Consider the following 14247-nt stretch of genomic DNA (forward strand, 5'->3'; position numbering starts at 1 on the left):
TAGAAAGATTTCCAGGGGAGGGAACCAGGGTCACTGGCAGATGAGGAGCTCGGGACCACCGAGTATCATCCAAAACTGGTCCCAACACAGTTACCAGCAAACTCCTGGTTCCACTGTCAACCAGAAAAATCTAGGACAGGAGCTACCAGACAGCAATCCAAAGCAGCTGCACGATCCATCCACCATCCGCTAGAAGAGAGAGAAAATACTGAACATTCCAAGTTGCATGATACCCTTGAGGGATGGATTACTCGGAACTACTGTCTCTGTCTCCTTCCACTAGTGGATGGACATAGCCCTTTAGTCTGGATTGGTCTAGTATAGATGACAAGGAAACGGCTATTCTGTGTTCTTGTACCACCGCAGTGAGTAAGTTTAAGCTGCTCAGTGCCCAATCTCCAATACTGCTCTCAGTCTTAAGACTAGTAGAAGATTGGCTAACATGGCTCAAACATACAAAAAGCTGGTGGAGGTAGAAACTCAGGGGAAAGGGGAGTAAGGTGGTCACACTTAGCATCAATGGAAGTTACCAGTGACTCCTGGGCCTTGCAATGAAAAGCACTGCCGTAATGGAAGTAGCCACCAACATTTCAGCCTCCACCACCCACCCCAGCTACCATCCTTTCAGTTAAGAAATTGGGCATTGCTACCAAGCCATATCATCATGGCCCCTTGTTTTACAGCACAGGTGTCCAACCACAGCCCTCAGGACAACAATCCAGTCAAGTTTTCAAAATTTCCCTAATGAATATACATGAGATCTACTTGCAAACAATGGAGGCAGTGCATGTAAATATATATCTTATGCATATTCACTGGGAAAATCCTGAAAATCTGACTGATTGTGGCCAGAGGTTTGGACACCCCTGTTTTAGAGCATTCTTTCTACCAAAAAGGTTTTGTTTTATGCAGTGTAACATCTGAATGGCTAATACACCTCCACTGTCTTGGCTCTAAGCTAGAAATATATTTAGGTCACTATGAGGCATATTTTCAAAGCACTCAGCTTCCAAGTTCCATAGGTTTCTATGGAACTTTGGAAGGCTAAGTGCTTGAAAATATGCCTGTATAATCAACTCAAAAAGCTTCGAATGCAGCCCCCATACAACCTCCACTCTCTCTCTCATTCTGGAGGTATAGCCTTCTAACGTAGACAATATTTCAATGGAAAGTCTCAAAAAGACCTGTATAGTAGTATAATTTAACTATATTACAAAATACGAGGATTAAATAAAACATAATGCCATCACCCTCCATAATTAACCAATGAATGACAGCACTGGGTCATGCCACTTGTGTTCTCTTGTTCTTTATAATCTCTTCCTTCAAATGAGAAGTCTGTGTGAAGAGGCTGCTTTGCTACTGCTTGTGAAATGTAAGCATGCAGTAAGCACTCGCTGCGACTTAGTGGAGGTGAACAAAAGTGAGGAATTTCTTCACAAGACTGTGACAGCTGCTGAAACATGGGCTCATTATTATGAGCCAGAAACAAAGCACCAGTCCATGGGGTATCATCATAAAGGTTCACCTGTGAAGAAAAAGTTAAACACAACCATCTGCGGGAAAAATCATGGTTACAGTCTTTTGAGCATGGGTGGTGTTATTCAAGCTTTCCTTGAACCTGCTACAATCATCAGCATTATATTGCAACCCTGAAAACGTTGGAAGACCAATTGAGTTTGGAAGCCAGAAAAGGAAATTCTGATGTTACATGACAATCCTTGGCCTCAGGCAGCAGGAAACCACAGAAGTAATTGCGAAGATGGGTCTCAGTGTCTTACCCCATCCACCATCTAGCACAAGCTTAGCACCATGTGATTTCTATCTTTGACCAAAACTGAACAAATACCTTTGGGGGCATCTGTTCAACTCAAACAAAGAGATGAAAAAAACCAAGCAACTCAAAGATAAAACATGTACTTCTTTTGCAACAGCTTTTAAAAACTTGTCCATCGTTGGCAGAAATGTGTCACGAATAGAGACTATGTAGAAGAATACGTACATACGAGTCAAGCATTTTCATTTTTTTATTACTGTATATTCATTTAAGTTATGGAGATGGAGGCATTACTTTTCATTCAACCTGTGTGTGTGTGTGTGTATGTAATATATATTTATATACACACACACACACTTCCTTTTTCCTACTGATTATACCTGTCTTATGCATCCCCGCATTCCTCTCTGGCTATCCCCTTGCCACATGTACCTCAAACAAGAAACAGCACAATTTGAAAAGATCTTTAAAAAAGAAAAAAAAAAGCCAAAATAATCAAGCGCCGTAAGCATTACCTTATGAATAAAGGCTGAACAGAATAGTTTTCCTCCACTTGAACAAGAGATGACAGGGAGGATATGACACAGCAAGAACATCCAAAGTACAGCCGACTTGTGATTTGTGCTATAGATCTCAACTTATCTATTTAGCTAGCACGCAGTTCTTAAGCTTTACAGAACTATTTGGTGGATATGAAGTTAAAATTTCAAAACAGATATTCTGATAAGGTTAACCATGCTTTAACAAGCTAAAGCAATTTACATGGTTCATATACATGGATTTCTAACATGCAATCCACTGTTTAAACAATTTGTGAACAATTGTAATTTAAAACTGCCAAAACGCTGGTTAATGACGTTTTCCATGTATATTTCCTGTGGTCTGGAAAGCAACATAACATTCAATGGTGGGCTACATCATGGCCCACCTCTGCTTTAGCTGATTTTTTTTTCAATTGTGTCCTCCCATGCAACCCCTCTGTCCCTCCTCCATTCCCAGATCTTAATATCTTTTTCATACTACTTGCCTCTCAGTAACATTCACATTTTCAGCAGATCAGGACCAAAAGGATTCAACCACCAACTCTCCATATATTATTCTTTCTTCAGCTTCCAAAATTTAATATTTCTTTCTTCAAGCTTTATTTGTCTTTATACTAGCTCATAATTTAGCCCATCATTTCAGCATCATTAGTATTTTAGAAGACCACAACTATGAACTCCCTGTGCTTTTCTGCAAAAGAAATTCCCAATGAAAATTTAGCATCTGGCATACAATCAAAACCAAACAAAATAGTAGATTGATGCACATTTATCTTAAACTCATTCTTATCCATTGAAATTATATACAAAAAGTTGAGTATTTCTGCTTCCCAAAATATATATGTTTTATGATAGATTAAAAACGTTAGCTAACTCCACATTTCCCCATTAAAGTTGTTCACAAAAAAATTAGACAATGATGACCACGCTACCCTCCTTCCGCCACGAGTAAACAACCCGTTCCCGATCCTAGAGAAACATGTGAAATATTGAGGCCCACTAGAGGTTTTTTTTTTTTTAATGTATTCACAAGGCCACCAGCAAGAGCGGGCAGAAAGGATCCCAGACGTGACCCCCGCGCAAAGACAAAAAAAAAGACAGAATAAGAAGGCAGGCGGAATTTTAGGTCCAGCGTTGATCCCCTGTGTTTCTGCAGCCAAATTCGTCTTCGCTGACGAAAAACAGCAACATGTCTCGCGGCCGTACCTCCCTCCCTTCTCCTACTCCACCGTCCAGCGATCGCTTACTAACTCCCAATAAAAGGCGAAATTGATTCCAGTCGGAAAAAAGGATAGAGATTAAAAGGCTGACCATTGGAGTTTAAAGAGACGCTGGGACGCTGCAGCCACAAAAAGAGCTTAAGGTCCGAATTGTGAATTTACAGGCCGCTCTGCGGGAGTGCGCAGATTATATAAACTATGTTTAACTGAATTATACATGTAGGCATACATGCACAAACACAGCTGACCTAAAACAGAGGACGAAAAAAACCACACATACAACATACGTCTATTTTTTTCATCCTACGGCAAATGATACAACATAACACCTCTCCTCCTCGCGCGCCTCTGCTCAGCGGCAGCCATTTTGTGACGCTTCTGCTCCTTAACACGCTAAAGAGAAAATGGCCTTTTTCCTCCTATTCATTTCCCTTCAAAAAAAAATTTTTTTTTGTATACTGAAGTAAAGATGAAAGTGACCCAGCCGCGATGATTCTCACCAGGCAAAGCCGCCTGTTACCTGTTGGTCGGTCTTTTGTATCTGTTTGGCGCCAGACTCGAAGAGCCTCCGGACAACCTCCCAGCTCCTCGCTCCCTCCTTCGCGTGCGCGCGAGAAGCTCGCGCACCGACGGTTTCTTTCCACTGATGCCGTGCGCGCACACACACACCTCCTCCTAAAGCGCGAAATGTGTTTGGTGGGTGTTGGTTGTCGTAAAATTGCCAGTGTTTCATAAATTCAACTCCGAGTCCGAATTCAAGTGACCTGTTTTAAAAGAACTTCAGTACAGAAACTTAAATGGAAACTCCAAGAAGCCAGAATTTGCACGCAATTTAATTGTAGGTCATGATGGGTGACTTAGCTGTTTGGTGAGTCTCAATGGGACAGGATTAACCACTACTCACTTGCCCTGTCCTTTATCCTCACCTATTTATTCCCTTACCCTTAATCGTTCTGTTTGCCTGTCTTATCTAGATTGTAAGCTCTTTGAGCAGGGCCTGTCTTTTTATGTATGGTGTACAGCACGACGTATGCCTTATAGCGCTATAAAAATGATAGTAGTAGTAGATTAGGGTGAGAGTAGCGGGATAGGCTAGGGATGCCCAGAGCAAGTTCAAATCTTTGAGGGGGGGGGGGGGGGGCAACACCTATGTCAGCAGTAAAGGGATAGTGAGGAACGCTTACACAGCTTGGAAAGGCGTCATCACTGTGTGGTTCTGGGGTCCCCCCTCCAGTACCTCTGTTACTGATGGTAGTATACACACCGAGGGCCCAATGCACAAAGCTTCCATGCTTGAAACACTTAATTTAGACTGGTTGTAGCCTGTCTAGCACGCACGTTATTTAGCAGCTAACGAACAAAGTGGTTCAACGTCTCTTTTACCGTTCACCGTAGCAGCTACTGATAATCCTATTCAAATGTATTCCAAGCTCAGTAGTATTAAAATGAGCATTCTGAACAATGCACAGATGTTTCAGTGCACTGTACAGAGGAGGAGTGCCTACCTTTAACATGCCAAATTTTCCTGCATGTCTGAAGCTGTCTGGACAACTTGGTGGAGCAGTCTGCTTGCATTTCAGGGTTGCCAGATGGGAAGAAATTTCCCAGCCCAACCTGCTCCCAAAAAGATGCCCAAAGATAGCCCAGGCTGCCAAATGGGCTATCTGAGGAATGGAGTGGGGGGGGACCACCATGGCCACATTTTTTGTTTGCAGAAGGGCTCAAGAGGGGGTCCACTGGACCACCAGGTTTTTTTTGTTGCAGGGGGGACCACCCAGGGTTTCTTGTTTGTGTAGGCGTCAGTAGGCTGTCCAATGGACCTGCAGGGATTTCAGGGGGTCAGGAGGGGTTCAATCATCCCTGGACATACACACAAGAGCTGTGCCTACTGCACAGCTCTTGTGGGTATGTGCCAGGAATGAGTAATCCACCTAAGTGGATGAACACTAACTCCCACGTAAATATAACTGCAAAGAGAGTGGTAAGTGGACCAAAGACTCCAGGGAAAATGGGAGATAAAATTTCAGAGTACCACTTTATTCAATGACTCGACACAGAAACTGTGTTTCAGCCATAGGCCTGCCTCAGGAGTCTTAGATGATCCTTGTGGTTCAAAAAGAAGGTGGATCTTGAAATAGAGTGGTCTTAGATGATCCTTGTGGTTCCAAAAAATGGATCTTGAGGTCGAGTGGTCTTTGTGATTTTTGCTGACGTAGCGTCTCAATATAATCTGTATTATATTGGTCCACTTCCCACTCTCTTTGCACCACTATGTGCCAGGAATGCTTGGACCCCTTTACAGACCAATGCTCAAAACTAACAGCATGCATATAATTTGCATGCAGTTAGTGTTGAGCATCGGTTGGTAATTCCGACTCACCGTTGAGCCAGTGTTCCCTACACTCCAAGAATGTTCCCTGCACTCCAGGAATGATATTCCAAAAAATCAACATATGCAGTATGTTGAAAATATATGCAGGTACTTTATAGTCAGTGGAATGGGATGGGCCAAAGGGGCCATGGCCCCACCAATATTTTTGCTCAACACATCATCAGCAACTAGAGAGATTGGGGGAGGGAGAGGAGATTGGTTATTTTGGCCCCTCCAACCAAAAAGATATTCTGTTACCCCTGCTTTAACCCCTGTTACAGTGCTGCTAAACACCACTGTTGACAGGGCCAGCAGGAAGATGCTGGGCTGGAGTGCTAGGGCTGACTGGGAGCCAACACTTGGGAGCCATCATCTCTGCTAACGGATCAGTCTTGGAACTCTTATCTGTTTTTGTTGATTTATTTTTGAGATCATACATACCTTTTATCCTGTCTTAAGTCAGAGACTCCCCACATATGATTCAATTATTGCAAGACCTTAGTTGTGACCTAACCAACACTCTTCTGGTCACCCTTGGTATATAATCTCTTTACACCAATGTTCCTCAATTAGACACTCTCACAATTGTCAAAGAAACACTGGGAGGAAGAGATACCTACAAACAAATTCCCAACCGGCTGATCCTCACTCTAGCCTGGATCTCTCTCGCCAACAATTATTTTTGCTTTGATAGGGATCTTCTTCCAACAAATCAAGGGAACTGTGATGGGGGCATCCATGGCCCCTGATTTAGCTCATTTATATGTGGCACATTTTGAAAAACTTCACTTAACCAATCATCCATTTAGTGCCAATAATGTAATGTACCAACAATATATTGCTGACATATTTATGATATAGAAAGGGGAAAGTTCTGCATTGGAAGAATTCTTTGAATGGTTGAACCAGGGAGATGCTAACTTAAAATTCAAAATGAATTACCATCATGAACAGATTCCTTTTTTGGACCTAATGATCATCAGAGACCTCATACCTTCAAAACTACCTTGTACAGGAAAACAGCAGACCGCAACGCTCTTTTACATTACAGAAGTTACCATCAGAGATCCCTTAAAGCCAATATTCTCTTATGCCAATTTGTAAGAATCAGAAGAATTTGCACAGAGGAAGAAGAATTCAACCGACAAGACAGAATAATAACTAGATTTAGGAGGAGAGGTTACCCAGCGAAACAAATTACATTGGGATATAATGTAGCCAATTCTAAAGATTAGGCAGACATCTTCAAACCCAAAGATGACAAACTCAGACCAGATTTTGTCTGTACCTTGATGTTTTCACACTTATCGGGCCAGATCCAAAAGAGCAGGGTTAGGAGTTAAAAGCAGCATCAAAAAGGTGGGCTTTTAGCTTAGATTTGAAGACGGCCAGAGATGGAACTTGACTTACCGGCTCAGGAAGTCTATTCCAACTAACAAAGTATACACATTTTCACATTCTTCTAACTGCAACAGTACATATGTCATTTACATTATTATTTGTTCATGCAATTTACTGTACATTGGCAAGAACCAAAGGAAGATTAAAACAAGGATAATAGAACATTGCAGCAATCTCATTTGCAACCGTGAATCGGCTCCACTTGTATCACATTGGCTCAAAGCAGGACATACACCTGAGGACCTTCATTTTTTTGTTTTTAAGACTGTTAAGACAAGTTGGAGAACAACTGACATAGACAGAATTTTACTACAAGAGAAATGTTTGATTTTTAGTTTTCAAACCGTATCTCCACTGGGTTTGAACCTCAAAATTGATTATGCATCTTTCTTATGAAACATAACACGGGACCATATTTTTAATTCACACCACCATCTGTATCTCACTATATTTCCCCTCTTTTGAAGGTTAAACCCATGTACATCATTGCTTTCCCTGTTTACAACATTAGTACATGATAAATGATACTAGTGACATATATTACAGTACATTTACACTTCTCATACTCTTCAATGTTTACACATCCACTATGCAGTACCCACTTCTCTACTCTTGTTCCCCATACACACACACTTCCCACATGTCCCATACACACAACCCACCCCTCCCCCACCATCCCCCCAGCCCTCACCCTCTACCCTCCCCCCCCCCTCCTCACCACCACCCTCTTCTTCCCTTCCCCCTTCCCCTCTTTTTTGTGCATTTCTATCTGGGTTTCTCTTTTTCTTTTTTTTTTTTAATCTTTCTTTTCCTTTTTTTAGCCAGCCCTAATCTCACGTTGTTTTCTCACTTAAGTGCTCTCTTCTTTTCCTGGTTGATCTTTCTTTCCCATTTACTATGGCCTTCACGTTTCCAGCACGTTCATGCTCACCTTTCTGCTTGATTTTGGCGCCTCTTCATTTTTATTTCTGCTTCCGAACTGACACCGTTTTTGCAGCTCGCTGTTTCAGTGTTACATGCTGACCATTCTTCTTTTTTGGATCAAGTCTTTATCAAGGTTAGTTTTCCTGTGTTAATTTTTAAGTGCTTGTTTGGCTAGTTTCACCATCTTCCTCCTTCTTTTTGCCCCCTTTTTTTCCCCTGATTTTAGTACTTTGCACACGTTTTCCCAGCCTCTCACCAGCCTTTTATGTTCATTCACACACACCCCTTACTCTTTGTGCCTCGCTCCCTGACCTTTGTTTTTCTTGTTCTTGCCATTTGTTTTCTCTCATTTTTCTCCTGCATGGTTCTTTTTTGCTACACTTTTTCAGTCATATCTCTCACATATTTTTCCCGGGTTTTGCGCCCCTTATCTAGTTTACAGCCTGTTATGATCCTATTGGGACAGGCATGGTAGCGACAGGGTCTCGGTCCTGATTGACTATGTTAGGGATTGGGCTGATGTCTGAGGCAGATGACGTCAGATGCCAGACCCTATTTAAACCTACCTCTGCTTGTATAGGACTAATTCCCTCACTGTGAGCTTCCTTCTGATCCTCTTTCTGTGCTTGTGGCACAGTGTGAGTTCTCTCTCTGTGTGGTTAGCCTTTAAACCTTTACTTTCTGTATTTGCTGTTTGAGTCTGTGAGAACTAGCTGCTCCATTTAGCTGTGCTTGTTAGCTCAGCTGTGAGCTGTTCCTCTATGTGGTTAGTCTTTAACCCTTTACTTTCTGAATCTGTGGTTTGAATCTGTTTGGGCTGCTCTTCCTTATAGCTGTGGTTTCCAGCACAGCCCTGAGCTGCCTCTCTGTGTGGTTTCCCTTTAACTCTTTAGTTGCTGTTTCTGCTATTTGAGCTTTTGTGTGTTGCTCTTTTGTCTGGCTGTGCCTTAGGCATAGTGTGAGCTATCTCTTTGCATGGGGTTGCCTTTGACCCTTTAGTTATTGTGTCTGCGTGCATGGTCTTTTGACCTTTTGTTTGTGGCTGTATTTTGCGCAGCGTGTACTGTCTGGTTAGTAATCTCTTAGGGGACCTTGTTCTGTTTCTTTCCCCTTTCTTTCTGTGTGTTTGGTTTCCAGTTTGGCCTTGCGGCCCGTGCGCTTGGACTCTGTTACGTGTGGGTTTCAGTTCAGCCTTGTGGCCCGTATAAGCGTTCTATCCTTCCTCCCTGGTGGTCTCGGCCTAGATCCAAGGGCTCACGATCAAACACAACACAGCCATAGGCGCTTCCTTCTTCTGCACTGTTCCATTTGCCTGCCAGCTACAGAGCCTTGCCCCGTTTTATTACATGTACATGCTTTTTCATAATAGTTCGTTTCTACATTGGCCAGCCTCTCTGGTTTTCTGCCTACTCTTCTAACATGTGTTAGGTAGCCTTCCATGCAGTCTGCCCTACTTTTTTTGTGTCTTTTCATAGTATTATCTTTAGAACAGGTTCATCTAGGGTCCTAGTACATAGATTTGGTTTTTTTTTCCTTTTTTTTTCTTTTCTCTTGTTTTACAATGTTCTGCATGTATCTTCAACACGTCTATGCACTGCTTTAACCTCTCATTCATCCTCTGGCACCTTGGTAATATTTTGGGTTTTATACTGTATATCTACACTCTACCTTTCTGTGTCCAGACTCACCTTTTTTCCTGTGATCTGGCTCTGTGGCTTCTCCAGGACTGCCTTGTCTCTATATTGATGCATCTGTGTTCCTGCTATCCAAGCTTCGCTTTGGTGTTCCTGCTATCCAAGCCTCGCTACAATCTATTCAAGCCTCATTCCAAGTTGTGACATCATCAGCAAAGTTCTTTATAAAGCACCTTGGAACTCTCATGCTTTGCCTTTGCAAGAGGTCTCTTTACCTTTTCTTTGTGTTTCCTGTTTGGATCCAGTTCATGCTTATTCATGTGTTTCTATGAGTCTTGTAACTGAAAGCCTTGTTTCTGAACCACGTTCCTGAAAACCTTGCTTTTCAAACCTTGTATGACATGATTCCTGTCTAGCTTTGTTCCTGTGAGTCTTGTCCCTAAATTCTTGTTCCGGTGTGTCTTGCTTCTGAACCTTGTTTCTGAAAGCTTGGCTCTTGCTATAGCCAAACCCTGCTCCTGGTTTCTGTTATAGTTTGACTCTGTTTCTGGCTCCTGCTTTAGTTTAGCCTGCTCTTGACTCTTGCTACAGTCTAGCTCTGCTCTTGACCCTTGCTTCAGTTAAACCCTGTTCCTGCTTTCTGCTATAGCCAAAGCTCTATTCCTGGTTCCTGCTACAGTATTCCTGTCCCTACCAAGCCAAGTCCTGATGCCAAGCCAAGTCTGTTCCTGAGTCCAGTTCCTGCCAAGCCAAAGCTCCATTCCTGGTTCTGGTTCTTGCCAAGCCAATGCTCCGTTCCTGGTTCCTGTTCCTGCCAAGCCAAGTCCTGTTCCTGCCTTGTTTATAGTTTGTTCTTGTTACATAGCACTTGCCCTGCTTTGTCTGCCATGTTTTGTGCCTAGCCTTGCCTTGTCCTTGTCTTGCCTTTTCCTGACCCAGTTTTTTTAATTATATTTAAATCTTTTTATTAGAAAATTGACAAGATATAACACAATTTAGTCAACAGATACAAAATATGTCCTATATATTATGCCATGCCCATCTGACAGTCAATTATCATGCATTTTTAGATGTCAATTCAGTTTCCTTTTCCTTTTTCTCCCCCCCTCTATTTACCTCCCCCCCCCCCCCCAGCCTACCCCCCCCCCCCTTTTTCCTTTCCCACCCGCCCGGGATCTTCTGAACGCAAGACTTTCCTGCCCTTCTCTCATCACCATCCCTATAAATTTAGCAGATGACTCCGCGCTGCTGGCGTTAAAGTTTGCCAAAATGGGGCCCATCATGGTTCAAATTGTTGTCCTCGTTTATTATCCAGCTGTGTTGTGTCAAATCTCACCATTCGCATTAATGTTATCATCTGAGTTCTCCACTGTTGCAGAGTAGGGGCTTTCGATGACATCCATTCTAGCAGAATCACCTTTTTAGCTACGATGACTGCCCTGGTTGTAAATTCTGTAAATCCTTTAGGCCTGGGGGCTACTACCTTTATATGTCCAAATAAAAGTTTACAGTCCAAGGTCCAGGTTGTTCCCCACATGTGTGATACCTTTAACAACAGTTGCTTCCAAAATTGAGCGATGTGGGGACAAGTCCAAAACATGTGCCCCAGCGTGGCACCCACTGTGTTGCATTTTGGGCATTCTCCCGCTGGCGAAAGTCCCATGTGGAATGCCCGTCTAGGGGCCACATGCATTCTTACTGCAAACTTATATTGTAGTTCCCAACACCAAGCGAATCCCACCAACCTCTTCAATTTTAAAACATAGGCTTTGAAAATGTCTGCTGATAAAATTGTGCCCAATTCAGCTGTCCACTCTGTTGCCAGCCTTTCATAAGGTAACTCTGATGCAGTGTCCCGGATGTGTCTATGGTAGAATGACAATGGAATCTTTTGCTGTGCTGACAAAGAATACGCTGCCGCAAGTTCCTCTTGTACATCTTCCGACAGTTTTTGCCATGTCAAGCTAACAGTATAGTGCTTCAGCTGGTTATAATAGAAGAAATCCTTGTTGGGGATGGAATACTTGTTTTGTATATCTTCAAAGGGTAACAATCTTCCCTCTTCGGTCAGAATCTGATACACATACTTTATACCTTGTTGTTCCATCGTTTAAATGCCAAGTACGTGTCTCCTGGTGGGAAGGCCAGGTTTCTGCATATTGAAAGAAACGGGGTGGCCCTCGCTGAGAATTTGTGGCGTTTGCATATCCATCGCCAGACTTTCTTAGCTGTGGGCATTATCATAGATTGGCCAAGTTCATGCGGCAATGGTCCCCCCTTTTCATGAATTAAACAGCTAAAATGTATCTTGCCCATCAATGCTGTTTCGAGGGAGGTGGCCGAAAAGTCTTGCGTTTCCTTATACCAGTCTGCGATGTGTCTCATGCCACTCGCGACTGTCATTTGTCTGATACTTAACAGGCCAAGTCCCCCATACTCCACAGGCGTTTGCAGTGTTGCCAGAGGGGTTCTTGGTTTCTTCCCTTTCCAGAGAAACTGCTGCAACTGCCTATTGAGTTGTTTTTCGTCTCTACCCCTTAAATATAGAGGGAGGACCTGAAAAACATATAACCAGCACGATATTATTGTCATATTTTATAGGGCTATCCTACCCAGTAATGACAATGGATACCCCTGCCATGCTCTAAGTCTCTCTCTTGTGTCCCTTAACAGCTTTTTAACATTACTGTTATATAATTGCTTTAAGTTTTGCGTAATATACACTCCTAGATATTTCAATGGTTTCTCGTCCTGCAGCACTGGTATCTCCCCTCCCCCCCCCTTTAGGTGTTGTGCCATACACTGGAAGCGCTTGTGATTTCTGTTTATTTAATACAAATCCAGAGTGTGTCCCATATTGCTCTATCTCCCGCATCAACCCGGGTAGAGAGGTTTGGGTATTTCGGAGGAGCACTAATAGGTCATCAGCGAATGCAAGGGTTTTTACCATGTGGCCCTCCATTTCTACTCCCAGGATGTCCTCACTAGATCGCAATCTCCTTAGCAATGGTTCCAGTGACAAAATAAATAAGAATGGGTTCTAGACGCTGAGAAAGTACAACAAACTATGGTGAAAGATGTTGTAAATCTGAGAAGGAAGATGGAACTTTATGACAATTTTATGAGGTATAATAATATCAGATTTATAAATTTCCCCATGGTCAAAATGGTGAAACCTGCAGACATGCTTAAAAGATACCTATTGGAAGTGTTACAAATTCCTCAAGAAACTTTACCACCTTTCAATCAAGCATATTATGTGCCACAAAAAGATCTTCAGCAAGAACAAAATGTCCCATTAGATGTTTCTACATTATTAGAGACTTCTGAAACTGAACAAGCCAGGCCAGCGACCTTGATTGCTACCTTAGCACTATCATCAGATAAAGCTTGGCTATTTAGAATGTTCTTTAGAAATAAAGACAAATTATTTCTTGGACTTAAAGTAAATTTGTTCCCAGATGTTTCAAAGGAAATTCAAAAGAGAAGAAAACAATTTCTTTTGTTAAAATCAGCAGTTCTTCAATTGGGAGCCGTATTTTATTTGCGGTTCCCATGTAAATGTGTGATTCGATATAATTTGATGAAGTATGTATTCACAGAACCCTCACAATTAACATCCTTCTTAGCCTCTAAGAATACAATAGGAGTGAAATAAGAAGTTTTTTTCTGTTAGTTCTAGGTATTATTTGATGTTGTTAAACAATTTTCTTTTAGTTACCTCCATGTATTGTATCTTGGATTCTCTTTTTGGTGGATTCATATTATTTTTTCTTTTATGTTCTTGTATGTATAGATATCCTGAAATATTTACTTTCCTGCTCAAGGTTATATATCTTGATATATTTTGTAAAATGAATAAATAATAAAAAAAAAAAAAAAAAAGAGTGGGGAGAGAGGGCACTCTTGGCGAGTCCCCCTACCTATTGGGAATAGGGGTGTCCTGACTCCGTTAATTAGCAGCGCTGCTGCTGGGTCCTTATATAGTAATTGGAGTGCTTCAATGTACCACCCTTTAAATCCCATCATCTGGAGTTCAGCAAATAGATAGTCCCAATGCAGCTTATCAAAAGCCTTTTCTGCATCTAGGCTTATCGCTAGGGACTGTTGCTCATAACGTTGACACGCTGCCATACCTAGCAATAGCTGTCGGACATTTCTCACTGCTTGCCTTCCTTTGACGAAACCCACCTGTTCTGTACTAATTACCCTGGGCAGGATCTGAGCCAGACGATTCGCCATGATTTTGGATAGCAATTTTAAATCCACATTTATTAAGGATATTGGCCTGTATGAATCTGGCAACTCCTCTGCTCTGCCTGGTTTTTTCAATAGGACAATCAGTGCTTCATTTACATGTTCAGCAACCTTTCCTTTT

General features: G+C 42.2%; 1 protein-coding gene across 1 annotated transcript in view; it reads right to left on the reverse strand.

Moving 5' to 3' along the window:
* The window catches only part of ZNF638 (zinc finger protein 638), a 426212-nt gene extending 421940 nt beyond the window's left edge, over positions 1-4272 (reverse strand). Inside the window, exon 1 of the mRNA XM_030192174.1 lies at positions 4040-4272. Coding sequence (XP_030048034.1) covers positions 4040-4272 — 233 coding nt within the window. The remainder of the gene's footprint in view (positions 1-4039) is intronic.
* Positions 4273-14247: the final 9975 nt, after the last annotated feature.

This window comes from Microcaecilia unicolor, chromosome 2 (assembly GCF_901765095.1).
Source record: "Microcaecilia unicolor chromosome 2, aMicUni1.1, whole genome shotgun sequence".
Taxonomy (NCBI): Eukaryota; Metazoa; Chordata; class Amphibia; order Gymnophiona; family Siphonopidae; genus Microcaecilia; species Microcaecilia unicolor.